Source organism: Haliotis asinina, chromosome 15, assembly GCF_037392515.1.
Source record: "Haliotis asinina isolate JCU_RB_2024 chromosome 15, JCU_Hal_asi_v2, whole genome shotgun sequence".
Classification (NCBI taxonomy): Eukaryota; Metazoa; Mollusca; class Gastropoda; order Lepetellida; family Haliotidae; genus Haliotis; species Haliotis asinina.
This window is the reverse complement of record NC_090294.1, coordinates 34,564,049-34,584,478: the sequence shown is the minus strand read 5'-3', so window position 1 is coordinate 34,584,478 and position 20,430 is coordinate 34,564,049. Positions and strand designations below refer to the sequence as shown.

The following is a 20,430-nucleotide window of genomic DNA, read 5'->3' as shown; positions in this document are numbered from 1 at the left end:
TCATCTTAGTGTTACGAGTATCTTAGTGCTATGATAGTCTTAGTGTTACGATCATCTTAATGTTTCCATCATCTTAGTGTTAAGATCATATCTGATATCTTTCTATCATGGTTGAACATGGTCACGGCCAATACCAAACAGACCCTCTCTGTTGTTGTCATGGCTAACATAAAATGACCTTATCTGGTATTGTTATGACCAACAAAAACTCACCCTTTCTGGTATTCTCCCATCTACAATCACTCCACTGAGGGCAGTGTATGGGGCCTCACTGACAGCCCTGAAATAGACCAACACACTTTTAGTAAACCTGGACGATCCAGTTCACATTCTGGTTGTATTACCTGGCCTGTGCTACAACCGTTCTAACAGCTAGCTCAAACTTGATTGTTAGCTTTTTTTCAGTAAAAACCAGCATTATTATATATTAATATACATGCATTACTACAGTAATCTACCAACACAGTTTGCCTTGTCGTAATCTCACACTAAACTGTTGAGAGTCACTACAAATAAAGCTCTATGGGACACACTGCAAATGAGTGTATTTCATGCAACTCAAAGACTATCTCAATATTTTCTTATATGACTTGGCCAGTTGTTTCAATTACTGAAATGAAAAAACAAACAAACAAACTTTGACACAGTCTTTGAGTTCCATAACTACATGTATATGAAATACACCCATCTGCAATGTGTTTCACTTGGCCTCATGTCTCAGTTACAGAATTCAGTGTACCATCCTGACTTTTGCTGCCTAATGCTCACAACTAGAGCTGAACTTGACTAATGTTCTCACCAGAACTGAGCACTCATATTTTGTAAATATGGCAGTCATATATATAGGACAATGGCTGCAAATAATTTAGTTATTGTCATAATAGGAAACAATTGTTGCACATGGTCTTTATTTCAAATTGGGCAGTGCATTGTTCTTACTTGTGTAAACTTTAAAGAAGAAGATATGAATGATTTTTCAAAAACACAATGTACCGATATTTTCCAAACATATTGTCATATGTATCTGTAAGAATGCCATATCATGACATACTAGCATACTAGTGCATATGAGAGCAACGTACCATGGTGACACTCAGGAAAGGCAGACAAACTCAGAAAAGTAGAAATCTTCAAGGAGCCTGTTTTACGACCATACATAATGGTTGAAGCACAATTCAGAAAAAAATATGCCTAGTCAGCTTGACATAAACTCAGTGAAATCTTAACCAAAGACAAGGTTACAATCTAATTTTAGAAGGAGTACCTTAAAGAAAGAGGCAAATAAAAGATGCACCAACAAGCTATTAACATTGATGCTAAATATGAGGTATGGGATGCTGCTGACGCTTCAAGATGTTATAAGTGAGAAAGATTCTACAAAGTCCTGACTCTACATTATTGTGGAAGGTGATTCTACATCAGCTAACTTCATGTCTGTTTTGAATTTTAGAAGATATCACCAAGTGTGGCCCTAATACAATTTGAAATGATCCCATGCATTTTCACTGAAGGGTGAGGGGTTGTGATCAAACCCTGGAGTGGCAAACTCAACTGTAAGCACAGTGTTCTACCAAAAAAACTTAGGGATAGGGATAGGGATCTCCAGATTATAGACAGAGGCTACAACAGTCCCTGACTTAATCAGATTGATTCCAACCAATAATGTTTCCTTATGATATTGCAGATTACTCTCTAGCTAGTAGGTTAAGGTAATATTAGCCCATACTATGCAAGGTTAGGAGCTCAAAAATCCCATTGTCTGATGCCCAGAACATGTCAGTTTTCATTCTGGGCAATCAAATATTGGTATATTTCCACTTACTGTTTCAAACTGCAAATAAACTTGGATTTCACTTCATGTCTGCTACAAATCTCAGTAGTTATTAAATTAATGATAAAAAAGTTGGGTTATCTTTCTTGGCTATTTAACATTTTGATAAATAAATACTAAAATAGTCCAGTAAACATTAACATCTAATCCCATACTGGTTTATTCTTTCAAAATGTCATCATCATGATTATGTCACAGAAACCAGGGCAAGTGGAAAATTAGTCAGGACAAGCTACTTTCCTAAAGTTACTTGCCCTGTGGCAAGTGGCTTTTGAATAAAATATTGAACCCCAGAAATTGGTTTCACACATTGTACCCATGTGGGGAATTGAACCTGGGATCTTCACCATGATGAGAGAACATTTAACCAGTTTGCTACCTCACAGCCTTGGAAGGGCTAGAAATTATCATACCAGTATGTTACATCTCAGATTTCAATCAATTTGTAATTTTCTAATCCTAATTAAAGTTGTGAGCTTCAGAACAGTTATAATGTTAGATGTATTTCAGTACAAGTTAATGTCACTTGCCCATACTGAATTTTATGTCTTTTTTTATGGGGTGATTTATGTTACTGCAGTAGTATAGCTCCTATCTGATTAATTTATCAATTGCTATTGCCTGTAAGTGATCCTATATCTAGCTCATAAAACCAAGATATCAACCAGCAAGGAACAATAACAACTAATATTCAGTGGAGGAATTTGACCTAGAGCATTGGTGGCAAATATCAACGATTCTCAAAAGGATTTCCTGCATAGACCAAATAGAAACACTGAGGTCCACAGAGGGGAAATAAACAAATATGAAACATTTGTCAATGTTTTTATCATTTTGAAAGCTCACTATAATATCATAAAAATACAACCATTTGTGTAGTCAGAAAACCTTAGATGTTTCTTTTTGAACACATAATCTGAAACACAATGGTTTAACCCCCTGGATGCCGAGTTTTTTTTTCAAGCGCACATTTTCATAAAGTTTGAAAAGTGAACGTTGTGCGAGATTTGCGATCGCGTGGCCCAGGTTCTGCGTACGGCTATGAAATTGCACAGACATGTAGAATATTTGATTTCCTATCCGTTGGTATAAATATAATTGCGGCTACCTCAGGGGTTTGAGAAATAGACACTGCTAAAAGTTGTTCAAAACTTTTGTGTGTGTTCAAAAACAGTAAATTTCTCAGTTTTTTATCGTGCACCAATAAAAGCACTCTGCTACGATTTTTTTAATTTGGCATCTTTACGGAAAGTGTGAGCGAAGAAAATACAGCTTGATATCTGAACGACATGAGTGTATATGAAATGGATGTATGTGCTAATGCATAACGTCATACTAACAAAATCAAAAATGACCCGCAATAAATGTCAAAAATCGATTTTCTACTATGACGTCAAACGTCGACAGAGAGGTCATGCACGTATAAAGATAAGGGGGCATAACTCCGCTATGGTTTACATTAGGTCAATGTAACTCCGATCACATGGAGAGAATTTGCTGTGGATATGGACAGTATATTTTCGTGATGTTTTGTTCACAGTGAACCAAACTATTCCAATACAAAGTTCCCCAATGTGAGAGGACACCTTTTGGTAGTTTCACAATTTGTAAGAAAAGATGCAAGTGTACTACATCAAAAAGCAGGCAATAGCGATTTGGATGTCCCTATCCGATACATATTTTAGTTCTTAGATTCCCATATTCTCCTGTTTGTGTATATGTATTTTTATTAATTTTCCATCATTATTAAAGGAGTAACAGCCACATTTTCAAACGTAATGAAATAACTGAAAATAATGCGACATTTTAGTTGACGTCACAGCATGCTTTGTGCATTTTGTGACGTCGGAAAAAAGACTACTCTGGTTGCTGATTAGTATATATCTAACCTAATTTCCATTCAATGTGTAAAAGATATCGGCTTCTGTGTCAGAATTCAACACTTTTTAGCCAAAATATAAAATGAATGGTTTTATCACTGAAATAGTGTCCTGAATATATCAACAATTACACGGTTTTACTACATATCTTATTGTGAGCAACACGCGCACCTGCCTAGCATCAATTTAGCTTAAATGAAAATTCCACAACACCTGAATATTCATTGAGTATTCATTTAGGAAAAAGACTTTTCTTCTCATGATTATGAAATCAATTCCCTTCATAAGTATGCAACGAAAGGTACAAAGAGATCGATGTTTCAGTAAAGAAGTATTAGAAAATGGACGTAAGGCTTGTCCAAATTAAGACTTGACCTGATTTATATATTTTTAACAATTTCCGTATAAATATTGTTTGAGTTAGACATTCTGCCATCAGATATATTTTAATCGCATTTGAATTGACTTTATTATCGAAAAACAATGATAATGAATCATGAAACGTTTTGACAAAGTCGCACCTGGTCAATTAATATTCATAATAGTTTTGTCTATAAAAACGACACAAACCAATACAATGAACAAGACAATTCCTTTAAACAGTAGTATGTGTGCCCCTACATTTGATAAAATGTACAAATCATTTTCATTAATATTATCCGTTTTACTTCTAAGTTGGAATTAAATCGCTGTTTATTAACCTGTTCATATGTAACTGCAATATTTGTCCCAACGTATTGAATATTGCACATCACGTGAACTAAAGCACATGTTGAAGTAATGGCTACGTGTGATCTTCCAACACTTGTGTAGAGGCTTAAAATGTGGTATAATACACTTACTGAGTCAATTTCCCATGTAGATATTATTCAAACAATCAAAAGCTTTCAAAGAATAAAAACGGATACCTTATATCCACACATGATATGGTGTTGAACATGGATATATGTAGATACTGAAATCAGTTTCATGAAACAATATCTGAACGATGCGCAAAATATACATCACAATACTATTAAGTGCAATCGGAATATTGTGTTTACTCTTGTTCAACCGAACTTCACCTCAAAAAATGCCTAATATGTGCAACAATGTTGACGTATGACATCACTACCGATGACCGATTTCTTTCAAAATGGCGGCTTCGCTGACACGGGTACACAGCATTTTGCGAGGACGTGTTCCTCGTTTCAGGGATCTTTTGTTCATAAATGTGAGATGTAAGTAACCAGAATTATTCTGACTATTTGTGTATTGTTATATGTTCTTATCGTTTACATTGTAAATGACGGAACAAGCCAGAAATGTCGATAAGTACCGTTGTCGTTCTGCGTGATTTTGCGTCAGTCATGGCGTCACGCTGCACTGAAAGTTTGACAGTTTCTTATGAATTACCAAATTATTTCATTGTATCTATTTTCAATTTGCTATTTTTTGCCACGATACTCTTCCCCTGAATATATTAAGCGTATTGAGCCATTGTAAGCAATGATTAGAGGGCTGGATGCTGGGAAATTTCCGAAAATGCTACGCAGTGTAAAATTGGAATTTTTCTTTGTTTACATTTCAGTCAAGCGCTGTCTTTCGAGCACAGCGTTCGTTTTCATACTAAATATATTTCGTTTCGTTTTGTCTAGACAGTTGGTATTGGTGACAAAGACCATTTGTAATTTGATTCTAAGATATATGGGGAATTCAATGATGCATTTGTCGCAGCTAACTATGAAGTATACATGATGTAATGGGCTTCTCAATACCGGCCTTCTCGAAACGTGATTTTGTAAACACTATCCAATATGGCGGAAAGCGCACTTCGGCGTTCGTGTAAGTGTATTTTCGAAAACATCCCAACCGATTCTGGGTACATCGATGACGTTTCAGAATTATCATTCCTGGTTACATGAAAACTTGATATCAGTGATCATTAATATGCTATTTTTGAAATTCATTACTCCCAGTAATTATCCGATTTTCACATTTCAAAACATACTGCAAATAACGCTGTTAATCTCGATTTTGTACAGTTTGAAAAATGGCGACATTTATAATGAAGCCTATTTTGAAAGGCGATTTTCAGCACTTTAGCTTGGTCTGAGATGATAGTGGATGGTATCAATAAACTGGGAATTTTCCGCAGAATTCAAAACTGTGTAGTATTTATATATGCGTGGTATATTTAGAATTTTATTGGACTTCCAAGTGAGGTATGTAGAGGAAGGACATATATGTCCCTGTGGCATCCAGGGGGTTAAGAGTGTTCTGAGGATGCATCTTACAGCAAACTGTGTAACCTGCAGATTTGTCATTACATAATTTGGTTTCATGCACATAGCTCTCATATTCTTGCATTTGTTTGTAAGGAATGTGCAGTTTCGTTTCTTCTATATTCAGTGAAAATAGGGATCAGTTTGTGAAATCATAAAATTTACATGATTATATCTTTTGCGTTATTATCCTGAAAATATGTGACATAATGGTACTTTATTGTAGTTAGTCAAAATATATGTATTTCAAATCTTACAAAGAATTAATACATGTACTTGTAATCGACAAGTATGACAGCTCACTTTTCATTTCAACATGACTGGTTTGAGTCAAATGACATATTTATCAGGTAAAAATACATAATTTCTTCAAAACTTCGTCTGTTTACTTTAATGAGGTTTCGTGCATGTAAATACTTCAGTATTGCACCAATATTTTCTGAAGGCACATGATACACCGGACAATGTTTGAATTGTAAACGACACGACTCAGAATGATAAACTCGCAAACTACTTGAGTCGACACGCAAACTAACTTGTGCTGAACTTTGTTGACATGTAATGCTTGAGAAGTTGACAAGTGAGTGGGTCGCCCTCTTCATGGTGTTATAAAACGATGTTTATAAATCATAAGACCCATATAACAAACCGTATATTTATAAATTACACCATTTTACTTACTGTGAATATGAAATTGCTGGCGCTGGTGCTTTTGGCGGTATGGTGGGAAAGTATGAGTTAGAAATCTTGGGGAGAGGATACACGCTGCTAGACCCCGCCATCTTGGATCCCGTCGCTAAGCACGCTACTGCGGGACTGCTCGATGACAGGCACTGTACAAAAAGTCGCTCCCAACTTATAATCCTAATACATAATTCACGTGTTGTGCTGTCAACGTCAAACTGACTGTATACTATTTCGTAGCATGTCATTATTTTTTATTGATGAAATAATTTTCATCCGTCCTACAGGTTTGGGGGAGCAGGTACGATGAGTGAGTGAGTTGGATCAATCTGCATCTAGTTCTCATTTCTATTTTAGTTGCTCTGATTATTTTAATAAGTCAGTGGATTGCAATAAAGGATTACAATAAACCTTGATTATTAGTGATATCTGAACCACGAGAGCCACCTCGATTTACTTGCACCCTCGAGTGAGTGAGGTCCGTTGCACAGCAAAGAAGTATAGGGGCCCTATACTACTCAGCAATATTCCAGTCTACAGACCCGCGCCAGTCATGCTGGACCACTTGACGTAATTTCCATTGACTTTCATTTATTTCAGCAAAGCATAAATAATTTTCATAAGTGAGTTTAGGACGGATCTTTGTGAAATTTGACAAGCAAATGTGAAATCATCTCTGCCCTGCACGCATAATTTCAGTTCAATGTTCCTACCACTATTGTACTAATGGCATCACATTTATCAGCTTATACGTCGTTCCACAATGCACGCCATAGACCGACATGTTAAAGGAGGTCTCGGCACTGAACATATGTTGATTAACCTTTTGCCATTCGATAAATAAGAAACGGAAAATTGAACAGAAATTATGTGATTGTAAATAAGATGATTCCTCACAAATGTGCAAGATTTGACATGTATCTTAAAAAAGGTCATGAAATCATTTATGATACACTAAATCAACATGTATGTCTATGGAAATAGACCTAATATAACTGGCACGAGTCTGTGTATGGCGACGGTTGCATCCGCGAATTCGAAGGAGCTGTTATTCGTGAACCTGTGGCCATCTGAATGGGCGCTGTCATAATGAAGACAGACCAGCATCAAGTTGGATTCTAGGTGCCAAAATTAGCATGATTATTATTTTTATTAAGAGGACTATATAACATGAAGACTGGCTCTTCTGCGTTATATCAACTCATGTATTGTGTGATATATGGGCACTGAAACTACCGACGCGAGTTTTGTTGTTAAATGAATGGGGACGTACAGCACACAAACTGATTATTTGCTATCGGTGTATTAGGAAATGAGGCCAATTTGACTCATAGGTATGGCACGATGCAGTGATACTCACATCTGTGAGACCATTCCGGCCGATGCGTTTGTTGCCGTTTTGGGAGCCGTTTTGACTTCCCATTCTCTTTATGTTTAAGAATCCATAAAAAATAGGAACGATGACGAGTTTACATTTGGAAGAGAATCTGTAAACACCGTGACTGTCAGACTGGGTGCAACATATAGGGTCAAGCATATCCTATTGGAAAGGATATTTTATGACATTCGTAGTGTAAACCTAATCCTATAACAAAAGCAAGAAACACACCCCAATAAATGTTCCCTGGCTCCAATATCAAGGAAATATGTGTAGGACTGAGAATAGGAAGACATTGGTTCCAACATGTTTCCACAATTTCAAAGTTGCGAAACATTTTATTATGCGGGTTGGTTATCGAAAGATGTTTCTGATAGTACTTATTTTTGAGAAAAATGGACAGGCCCGACATTATCGATATTCAATAAATGAGCACTCACCTTTAGACCTTTTCCAGACTGTTATTACTTATGCTACAGTTGTACAGGTTTCCATATGCATATCAATGTGTGTGTGCCATGGTGTTTCATTTCGCTCACGCTAACATCCATTAATTGGATTGTCTCGTCGGGACATTATTTTGTACAAGTCGCCTTTATTTGAATATGTCTGAAATATTGCCGAGCGCGGTTTTGAACAACATTTGAATAGATACACTGTATATAATCAACGATAACTAATCAGTGACAAAGCCACAGTTATTGTGTACGTTTCCATAAACCGCACATCAATGTAACAGGAATTATTTATAAGAACTGACTTCAGTATGGTTGTTGGTGTTTATGGGACCGTAGAAGTAAAAACAGGTGCGAAAGCCTATTCGCTCATAAACTCACAAAGTAAATAAAAATAAACAAAAATGAAAATGTAAAAAGAAACAAACAAAAAATAGAAAAAAAAAAAAAAATAGAAAAATGACCCGATAAGCTGTGCACTTGCCCAAATAAAGCGTTCATAAAATCTATGTGTGCCGCTCCATCGGCACTGTCTGTTCCCGCATAGGAGTCCATTTAACCTTCCTATCCAGTACGCCTTATGAACCTCGCCTTGGCATGGCATCACGCACATTACCATGGCAACCAGTACTGGAAATAATGAGACCAACTACACAACACCACACCACCACAAATATGTTTTGTTCTTGTCTCGCCCGATATTCAAATTGCACTTACCCTCTCTCTATACCAAGTTTAAGGATCGGCATAAAATGATCCTTCTTCGATGCCAATGTACACGTGAAGATGTAGACAAAGTGCAACATACAAGGAAGCAGTAACGTTATGGATATTGTCATCAATCGTCATGATCGTGAATATACTGAACGTGTTTCTTGGTATGAAACATTAACATGTTTGTTGAATAGGAAAATGCATATCTTGCTATACACGTTGTCTATGCGTATTTCAAGAAAGATAAAATTCAAATATATTGGAAAAGTTATTACATGTACCTATATCTGACATCTTACATAGTTCACATAGTAACCTGAATTTATGAAGGAAGACGCGGTATAATTAATTTCTAGCTTGAAAGGCAGCCATGATTCAGATGTTTTCGTCAGTTAAATGTGATTTTGCCCTTTAAGGAATCGCTTTCATCTTCAAGAAATTTTACAAAATTACTTTGATCTTCCAGATATATAACTGAATTAATTTCACCTTCCACAGATATATCACGGATCTCGTCACGGGAGATGAACAAGAAAGTCATGTCACTATTGCTATAGCATTACGACAGATACATAATTCCTGATCTGTCGCTGTACATCTCATTCCCCAGATACACCCTGATCTGTAGCTGTAGATCTCATTCCCTGGATACACCCTGATCTGTAGCTGTACATCTCATTCCCTGGATACATCCTAATCTGTAGCTGTATACATCATTCCCTGGATACACCATGATCTTTAGCTGTGATTTTCATTCCCTGGATACACTCTGATTTGTAGCTGTGACATCTCATTCCCTGGATACATCCTAATCTGTAACTGTATACATCACTCCCTGGATACATCCTGATCCAGTTGTACATCTCATTCCCTGGATACACCCTGATCTGTAGCTGTACATCTCATTCCCTGGATATACCCTGATCTATATTTCATTCCCTGGACACATCCTGATCTGTAGCTGTACATCTCATTACCTGTACACATCCTGATGTATATTGCATTCCCTGTATACACCCTAGTCTACATCTCATTCCCTGGATACACCCTGATCTGTAGCTGTTGGCCTCATTCCCTGGACAAACCCTGGTCTGTAGTTGTACATCTGATTCCCTGAATACGCCCAGGACTACATCTCATTCCCTGGATACACCCTGACATTCTGTCGCAGTAAACCCCAATTAGCAGGATACCACGACACACCCTTCGTCATTGCCCATGTCCGTTGCTGCACATTACACTTTCTATGAGACATACGTAAGTTGCTCAAAGGCACTTTGTTTTCCCTCGATCATTGGATCTCAGTCTGAACGGCACATTGTATTTTCAATCTCGACCTCCTGGGGATCATAAAACTGTTGCAGCCATTAGGCATTAAGTTTAATGTAACCCAACGGATTCGTGGGTTACTTTGTACAGGGTTAAGACAACACAGACAGAATCTGCACACAAAGCTGACGGGTGTAATATTACTTGTAATAAGAGTCATCTCCCTTAGCCCAGAATTTATGTATTCATGTAAACGTCTTGTACAATTCTGTACAAAATGTGCCAGCCTACAATTCTTCTGACGCTTTATCTTTTGAATGTAACAAGTATCTGCTGGTTAACGTCCTATGTGTTCTAGATTCTCAATCCACTCGACCACTACATGTATTATATGTTAAAGAATCCGATATTGCTCTGATAGGTTACATCTTTTATTGTAAGCGAGGGTGCCATGGGTTGATGTACCCTCGATGTTTGTTTATGTTCCCTAGCCTGAAGGGCTCAAGGAACATAAACAAACATAACATCGAAGATACATCAACCAATGAGCTCCGGGGGATCAGTGAACAACATATATTTATCTTACCGAAGACCTCAATGCTAACTTTGAACTCTTTGAAGCATGGTATTGGATCGTATCCTTCAGCCAACTTGTGTGAATCAAACGATTCGAATCTTGCATCTTCCTGTTTTTCCCCGCAGGTATTGTCTTAGTTATGTACCCGCGGTGTAATTCCCCTTCTTAATATTCACAGGGACTACATTTGAACGTTTTTGTCAAAACTTATTTATTGGAATGCGAGGCAAATCTTTTCGTAGCCACCCCTTCCATCGATTTCCATTTGCAAAACATCGGTAATTTCCGTGCACCATGCATCATTTAATGTTATACGAGATAAGAAGTAACTACCACAAGGTACCGAAGGAGTTTGCTATTGGCAGCAGAATGCATGTACACGGGATAACTGAAATAATAGAAAAGCGCTTAACCAATCAGAAAACGACATTTATCTGTGAGGTAAAAATGACACATTATTACTCTCCCGTGGAAGATACTGCATTGTAAACCAAACGTCACTTTGGTCTGTAATCTGATTGGTTGAAAAGCATGATAAAAAGGTATTTGATTCCCGGAAACTGCAAGACTATTCTCTGCGTATCCACACGTAGAAACATCGCAAACAATTGTTTTGTTGTGTCATCAACAGTGGTGATGTCATTCAAATCATATTGTGACGTAAAGTCGGAATGACGTCACAAATGAGCAGCTCCAGATGCTACCATAGGAACCAGAAACGGAAACGGACAGCTGATGATACTTCACTGCTGTACCCGTACTCGGTGCAAACGAGTGCAGACAGTAAAAACCCTTTGGTTTACTTTTTTGTTTACAATGTCGATGAACAAATGTATTCCCGTGCGTCAAATACGCAGTAACACCCGGAAATTGACCAACACATGATGTTTATCTCCTGAGTGTAATATGTTTGCAGCAATATGACACTAGTGTAATGCCTCTAGACGTATGATGTTATAATGGTTCACTGTTATGACGTCACAATTCTAATGTCGCAATGGTAGTGGACCACGTTTAAATCCTAACACTGTAGGCAATATCCCCGCAGTTTCTATCAATTTATGCTAGAGAGTAATAAACAGTACTAAACAACACGCTTCAGTGAAATACCATCTTTAGTAAGCACATGAAAGATTTTGTTTCAAACTCACTTTCGCTCGTTTGATACCAAATCATTAACTCGTTTAATAAAAATGGTATTGCATGATAGACCGTTTAGTATCCTCTATTACAATAAAAGTTTTATGATATTGTAATATTACACTACTGTATGTGAATCACGGTCACGTAGGGAACAGATAAGCCCGTTGCTGCACAGACCTGACAAGTTAGTGATTTAGTTTGGCGATGGGGGAAGTCGGAAGTGACACAGGTTTTCACAGCTTATCTCTTTGGATAAAGTGACAAGCACGACTCTTTTGCTGAGAAACACGGACACTAACTAGGTTGTGTCAGGATTCGAACCCACAATTGGTGGCTCACCTTAGACTGGAGTAGGAAAACGTATCATAAGACGACAACAGCATCCTATAGGCATAAGTCAGGGACAGCATCAAATATATCATTTTACCATCAGCAACAGTAATAAAAACCTACAGCAATAGCACTTCTATTCACGATTTCGTAGTTAAGCACATCTGTAGCTTTCTTCTGCTATGTTGCAACAAGAAATAGGCGATTAAATCTCTACATGAGCAACCACTTAAATAATAAAATGTAATATATAATTTTTTACATGTGAATATCGCTATAATGGAAACTGTTTTCAAAGATGTAATGTGATATTGTTGTAATCGACAAAGGCAATACCTGCTTGATTAAACTACGAAACTGCCGTCGCTCTTTTGTACTGCTTTAATCGAATTTTATACGGCATAATTTTCACTTGAATAGCAGCTGTAATTTATTTTTAAGAGAAAATAATCATCCAATTACACCAGTGAATCAAAACAATATGTTTTATTTAATTTGACTCATCTTCGTGAAATGATGAAATTTTAGATTTATTTGTCTAGCCATATGGGCAATACCGCCCTAGATGAGGATATTTGTAGATACAGTGAACACTTCATAGTCAATTAAGCTATTGAAGACATTTACCTGTAATCATTGTTGACAAGCAACTGGATGTAATACAAGACCACGTGTGTATTGTCAAAATGTTATCATTATTATTATTATGATTATTCAAAATGATTCAAAATACTTTAAAATGGACGTAATGATGTATTATATATTGTGTGATTATCAAGTGAGTGAGACATAAGTAACTGAAGCATACAGTAAAACCATTTATACTACTCTTTTGCCAAAGCGTCAAGCCAGCTTTACCGGCCAAGCTAAATGGGAGGACACCATGAAACAACATGACAACAAAGACTAGTGAACTAATATTTATTAATGACAAACAGATGCACAAAGACTGTACGGTAATGTATGTATGTATGTATGTATGTATGTATGTATGTATGTATGTATGTATGTATGTATGTATGTATGTATGTATGTATGTATGTATGTATGTATGTATGTATGTATGTATGTATGTCTATGAGAAGCTGATGTTTGCCATAGTTTCATGGCTACTCAGGAGTTGATGGCTACACAACGTATCTCCAGCAGTTGCTACACTACGTGTCTCCAGCAGTTCATAGTTATACACCGCGTCTCCAGGAGTTCATAGCTATACACCGCGTCTCCAGTTCATAGCTATACACTGTGTCTCCGGGAGTTCATAGCTATACTGCTCGTCTCCAGCAGTTCATAGGTGTTCTTGGCTACGCAACGTATCTTCAGCAGTCCATGACTACACCACGTATCTCCAGGAGTTCATGGCTTTAATACGCATCAAATCTTTGAAGGGCATTAAGAAGTGGAATGCATAAGAACAGCAAGATTTATGGATGTCAACTTCTTTAGTGTGAATAACACGACGTTTCGGAGAGTATGCTTGCTCCTTTCTTCGGGTTAGTGAGGACGTCACGTTAACGCGAAATGAACACTGGGTGGTCATCCGTTTCACTCTGTTAATCATGTCATGTTTCCATCATTGCCACTGTCAGCCTAGAGTACCTCTACTACCCCAAGGGTGGGTTACCTTAAGATGTGGACGGTGACATTTCTGCTCGGTGTGACTTCTTCGTTATTACGCCTGTGCTCATATCACACCTGCGAAGGTCCTACCGTGGATCTGGGATGCATCTAAACACAGAACATAGCATAAACCGCACTTTATATTTGAATTAACTGCGTGTTTCTGTGTTCAAGTTATGTTAAACAGGTTTCGGATGTTTATTTCTGAGCCTCGTTATCTCGGCGTATGTCTCTGAATTTCGAGGTGGTTAGATCATCATTTACAAGTGGGACTTCATCAGACCCACACCTTCTGAATCTATCGCAAGTCGGGACACATGAGTACCTTATCATTGTGTGGTGGGGAATATAGTGTTTAACTAGGTCAGTCGCCATACCCTGAAGCGTGCCATGTGCGCTCTACCCCAGGACAATGGTAATGTCAATCTGTGTGTTGGCGGTTGGAAAGTAGGCTTCTTAACAAATATCGACATGGAAGTCGCATTTAATGTTAACACAAATACCCACAAGACTATTTTAGGCTTATATGCCTCTCTTATGTACGTGTGTAGGTGATGACACGTACTATCACCTCGAGATCGAGTTCACTTATTATGATAATCACAGCTATTCACTCATACCTTGTGCAATAATGTTTGACCTGAAATACATGTACCTTTAGATTCAGTAATATTGCAATATTTAGAGTTATGTCAATCTGGATATGTAAACGTTTCAGGAAGAGAATAGAGGAGAGTATTCTAATGATTGACAGCTGGCTTTGTGTTTTACATGTGCATGTGTTCGAATAAAAAGCTGTTGTTGGAGCATCTTCAAACATTATCTGTTGAAATATGTGTATTCATTCTTCCTGCAGAAAGGAATCAGCCACTTTTACATTTACACATACAGCTTATTGTAAGTAATTGTGAAAACGCGCGGAGGTGACAGTTGGTCATTATGAAGACTTGAACGTTCCCTAAGCTCCAAACTTAACAAGAATGACTTCGAATAACACAGATATGGCCTGGAATAACTGATGTTATTCTCGGTCATGTAGAGCCCATCGGAGGACCTAGATAACCTGCCATACTGTAGTGAGAACCCATAGTAAAGATTAGATATCACATCAGGCGGTATAGACAGCCCATCGTACAGTAAGGACAACCAGCCTTTGACGGCAATAGTGGACACTGTATACTTTCACGTAAAGTATCCAAGCTTCAAATTTTACAACAAATAATAAGTGTATTACAGGCCTGGCGATGTGACCCTTTCCGTGGTGGACCGTGTTTAAGGAAGATGGAGCGGAGACAAGGAACCCGTCAAAGAATATCGTCCGAATTCCACACTACATGGATGTGCGAAAGCAAAAGGCTGGCCAGAAATTCCACAAATAAAAGCGAAGTAAAGGAACATTAAGACGAAGCCATGCTAATGTATGTCCAACTGACTGACCAGAATATTCGCCACCAGTTCCGGCCAAAGTTTAAACAGTAGCAGACCCAAAGTTTGAAATGAACGCTGGATTATCCTTCCTAAGGTATCGACAAATTCCTGAAGTTGGCCTTTTGAGCATTTGACTCCGATTCCGAAACATCATCGCCACTAATTTTCTCCTGATAAAATATTAAGATATAAATATTAAATATTAAAATAGAGTAATTTTTCCTCATAATAAAATGATAAAATTGTTTCCGCAACTCTTATTAATGTCGACTATTCTTTGCATGACATTAGGTGTTGTTAATCCTTTGCCGAAACACTAGAGGGACTTCATACAAATATGTTGCTAAGTAAAATGAACGAAAGAAAAGAGGCTCTAACCTGATTTAATTGAAATATACATTCTCGTTTATGATCCTTAGAAAAACCATTAAAATTGTTTAAAACAAAATGAAAAACAAAACACAAAACCAAAACGAAAAACCCAAGATACCAAATTCCTGCTTCCCCGAAGGCAAAGTTAAACTTTTGCGGAAAAAGGGGAAAGGTAAGTGAAGTAATTTCATCAAACAAAATGTACCTTTAGAAAATAATTAAAGACAATGTTATAAGCAAATTGAATGCAGTTTACACACTGATGTGAAGATACATATCGTGAATTCCGATGAAAGTTTTTGGAAACGGCTAGGTCTATACACGGCAAGTGCAACCTCGATGAACCATGGGTAGGGGTGTACAATAATGATATAAATGGAAAAACAAAGTCGTCATTGGTATGTTTCATTACACGTGTCTGAAAAGGCACCAAGAAGACCTAATGGTGTTCTCAACCGGTATTGGTAAATGTTCCCTTGTGTAGAGGCATCATTACTTCACTGTTTCACTTCTGTCGCGGAATGTTCATCCTTGGTTCTGTAAAAATCGAACAATGCTTGTCCCAAAATGGTGATTTGAGTGATACGCCATATCGCGTGTATGAATTCACAATACAAAGTATTTCAGGGTGTATTACCGATCATGTGTCATGATATGCTCTAATGAAAGTAAGTGCGTGGAGCCCAAAAGGAGTCAGGAAAGGATCTAGAGACTGCAGAAAACGATCATTGAAGAGGCAAAAAAGTGCTCTCGTAATCACTCAATGAGTTCGACAGGCTTTAAGAAACTCCCAGCATTCTAAACCTCACGAGTTGATTTTGAGGTCACCAGAACGTATTGACTACCCAGATCGATTACTTGTTTTACTGTAACCACTGCTGGCAAACTCAGCTTGAGGCGGTGACCTTAGGGTCCTTTCCCATTAGAAGAGGAATATTTCAGGGCTAGTCTTTTTGTTGGTACTTTCGTACTTATTACAAACTTCGTTAAACTTTCCGTTTACCAAAGTTGATGATTATCACACAGGACTTCCTTCCTCAGCATAGATTAATTACAACTTTTCCTGCACTTCATGGCACTTCAGACTAGACACTCTTCTTTTTTCCATGACATTAGGGTGTCCTTCGAGAGCGACAAATCCAACACTCCTCATCTTACTTTGTCGATACAAAAAGAAACAAGATCGGAACGATTACTTCGGTTACTGACCATTTCGGGGAAGGCCAGATCTATACGTTTGGATGGAAGCAGGTTAAAGACACGCTGAATGGTGGCCCGTACATTCTCTTTCGTGATAAATGTACGTGAAAGCATGGTTAGAGACACACTCGGAATGCCGATATAGAGGATAAGCTTCCCATCAGACTGAAAACGTGGCTTTAAGAAATCTGGAGCTGAACGCTCGTATTAAAGTCAGACTACAAATACGTATGATGTGTCTGTTGTTTCATATTCTTTTGCCGTTGGTAATTGGATGAAACCAGAAGTTCAAAGTCTTGACACCTTACACGAAGAATCATGACAAACAATAGAGCAGCAGGGCCCTCCACTCTTCCTTCAACCGATGTACCCAAGTCAGTACACCAGACCTAATCGTGTTCTATACAAGCAGTAAAAGTATCATAGAGAATTCATGTCCCTTTTGACAGCAGTAACTGACAAGACACAGGAAAACATGGAAAATATTCGGACACCGATTATGAAGTTTCACGCTTGCTTTCCAAATACCAAGTTGTTCATATTCTCAATTATTCTTGGTGTCTATGAATCGGTACCTTTCAATCTCTTAAATGACAACGCAAGAGTACCCTTAATTGCCGTCAGTAATATCAGTAAAACCTGACGTCCATCATCTTAGTGAATATATCCCTGTTTCACAAGTAAAGTGTCGATGACGCATACTGTCCAGTTTATCGGGTTTAGGCGTGAAAAGGTAAGTGTTGGTTAGAACGTTGTTAGTAGTTAGACAACAGAAAGTAATTACGTTAGTACACCTCATGCGATACACGTCGCAATCTCTTACACAACAAACGTTGTGGAAATTGATTCGAAGAGAGGAAGTCCGCACATACGTCGGTGTAAGAATATTTTCAATGGTAATAAAAATACGTAATGTAAACGAATTGATACACGTAGGAAATGAATGTAAAATGAATTGGTATATCTGTTTCGTGTCATGTTTGGTTACAGAGGTCGCGTAGTTTAAGGTTGAAAGGATGCGTGCGTTTTGAAAAATACCGACACACGTTTCATATTCCTGGCATTGTTGTAATGCAGACAGAAGTGGAAACAATCCTTTCGTTAAGAGATATAATGCACACTGACGGGTATGAGGACAAATGCAGCGTTAAGAGCTATCGGAGCTAACTATAGGTAATAAGAATATGGGTTAATTTTCTATTGCACTGAAGGAAATTTTCGCCTTGGTGAACTTTGGTGAGGGTATAGTTACACCATCCTTTCTTTTCTGAGAACGCATATAGCATTACTATTCCTGTGTACGTCATAAATATTTTCCTCAGCAAATTGCAAAATAATATCAGAGATTGTGCCCATACGTACAAGTGTATATATACATCAGACTATGTATTTGGACATGTAAGATAGGATACACAGGTCCATTTAATCTTATCAACATATTTACTCTCCTTCTTTGTCATCAATACAGATGTCGCGTTTTTGTTTGCTTATATCCTCTGTTTCAGCATGGTTTCAGCACGGAGAAAATGTATGTTTCATGTGTGTAAATGCAACCTTCATGTCTTCCTTCCTTCCCTTATTTTACATCTATATTACACTTGTAATAAATATATTTTCTATTCCGTCTGCATATTCGATGGTGCTCAATGCAACATACAGATAATGTAAATACTTAATAATTATAGATAAAGTCAAATGAACTATAATACACCGCACAGGCTCCGTACGAATGGGAAAATAAAATAAAACGGATGCATCCAATATATCACTGATTTTATTTCATTGTCGACTTTAAAACACAACTTTGTCCCAACATGAATTAGAAAGTCTCCTGGGGACCAAAGGAAATAAAAGCCTCAATGAGTATACGCCAAATATGTTTGCCGTGCTCAAGTCAAATACTCAAATTGCTGTCAACGGCAATTAAGAAGTTTTTAATTCCCCTAATTCCCAACAATTTTCTCGTCACAATCGCGTGCAACTTGACAAACTTTTAATCAGAACAAACAATCTCAGTTCCGCAGTGAAGAAAACTCGATACGGCCGCAGCAAATATGATAGCTCCGGAGTAAACTTGATAGCTCCGCAGCAAATATAATAGTCCATTGGGATTGGTCCATTTCGGTCCAAGTCACAATAAGTGCTGGTGCGATGTGTCTTCCGGCAAACTATCACAGCGTAACCTCAATTAATTTGAACTTAGCGAATCGTGAACACAGTTCAGCCCCTCTGGGGAAGCATCAGATTTGAAAAGGGCGAACAATGCTTCGCCTGATGCGACAAGGTTCAAAAAGAGATCGAGCGAATCAAATTCGATATTAGATTTCCAATTTGAATCAAACGATGCATATTCTGTGCATCTCCTCTGTGCGATAATGCGTTGAATATCTTAATGATGCCGAGCGGATGCCGTGCCCGCCCCTCTCTAATAGCTTAAATGAGACCTAATCTTGAACATGATTCTTATTTCGTTTGAGGAAATATCCCCCTCATTTGCCATGTCATTGTAGAAATGGGCTAAGGGCATTAAGGAGCATAAATTGATAAAGGAAACCCTAAATACCCACGTACATTACTTGACATAAAATGTTTGGCATTTCATAGTAACGGCGAAGCACGGCAAACATGCAAATACCGAGTCTCATAAACCGTTAGCATATTGACTAAATATTCACACGTGAATGATCGTATGGACGGGTCGCCAGATCGGAATTGGTTGATTGTAAGTATTTTACGAGCAACTGTCATTTGTCAAGAATTCAGCAATAGAGAGGCTTCTAAACATGAAATGCGAGTGACGCTATAGCTTATGGCACTGGGAATACTTAATGAATCTCCATTTACATAGATTCACAGTCCAACAACGACATGACTGACAGATGACAGCTCCTGATCCATGGTACTACAGGATAACACAGGGATTCGGGATCGTCCACTGGCGCACATCCTGGGGCCATTTCACCACTCGCATACCTAACCTCACACACAAAGCTAGCAGATGCACATGATCTTTTAATCCGTTTAAAAGTCAACACCAATTCCAAGATTTCATGTCTTTTAGAATAGGACTTTAAAACCTTGTAGGGGACTGTCGTTTTCGATGGCCAATCTTCATTAACTTAGCCCACGGTTTGTGAATCTTCCGCCGGTGGGAATCTTTCGCTGTGCAAGCTTTGCAGTGAAACCTTATCCAGTCGCCAATGCCTTTAATCAACCCGGCGTTGAAAAGAAAGGATATGAAATTAAACAAATTAATTGGCCCCGCACTGAGCGAGAGGACTGCGT

The 20,430-nt window shown here is 37.9% G+C and overlaps 1 protein-coding gene across 2 annotated transcripts in view; it reads right to left on the bottom strand.

Moving 5' to 3' along the window:
- Positions 1–6,781, bottom strand: part of LOC137265229 (BTB/POZ domain-containing protein 16-like) — a 47,056-nt gene extending 40,275 nt beyond the window's left edge. The window contains exons 1-2 of one of the 2 annotated variants that reach the window (XM_067800580.1): positions 6,657–6,781; positions 214–280 (exon numbers count right to left, since the gene is read on the bottom strand). In XM_067800580.1, the coding sequence (XP_067656681.1) occupies positions 214–280; positions 6,657–6,757 (168 nt within the window). In that variant the 5' untranslated portion in view covers positions 6,758–6,781. The remainder of the gene's footprint in view (positions 1–213; positions 281–6,656) is intronic. The other variant, XM_067800581.1, reaches the window with a different exon arrangement.
- Between the last annotated feature and the right edge of the window lie 13,649 nt (positions 6,782–20,430).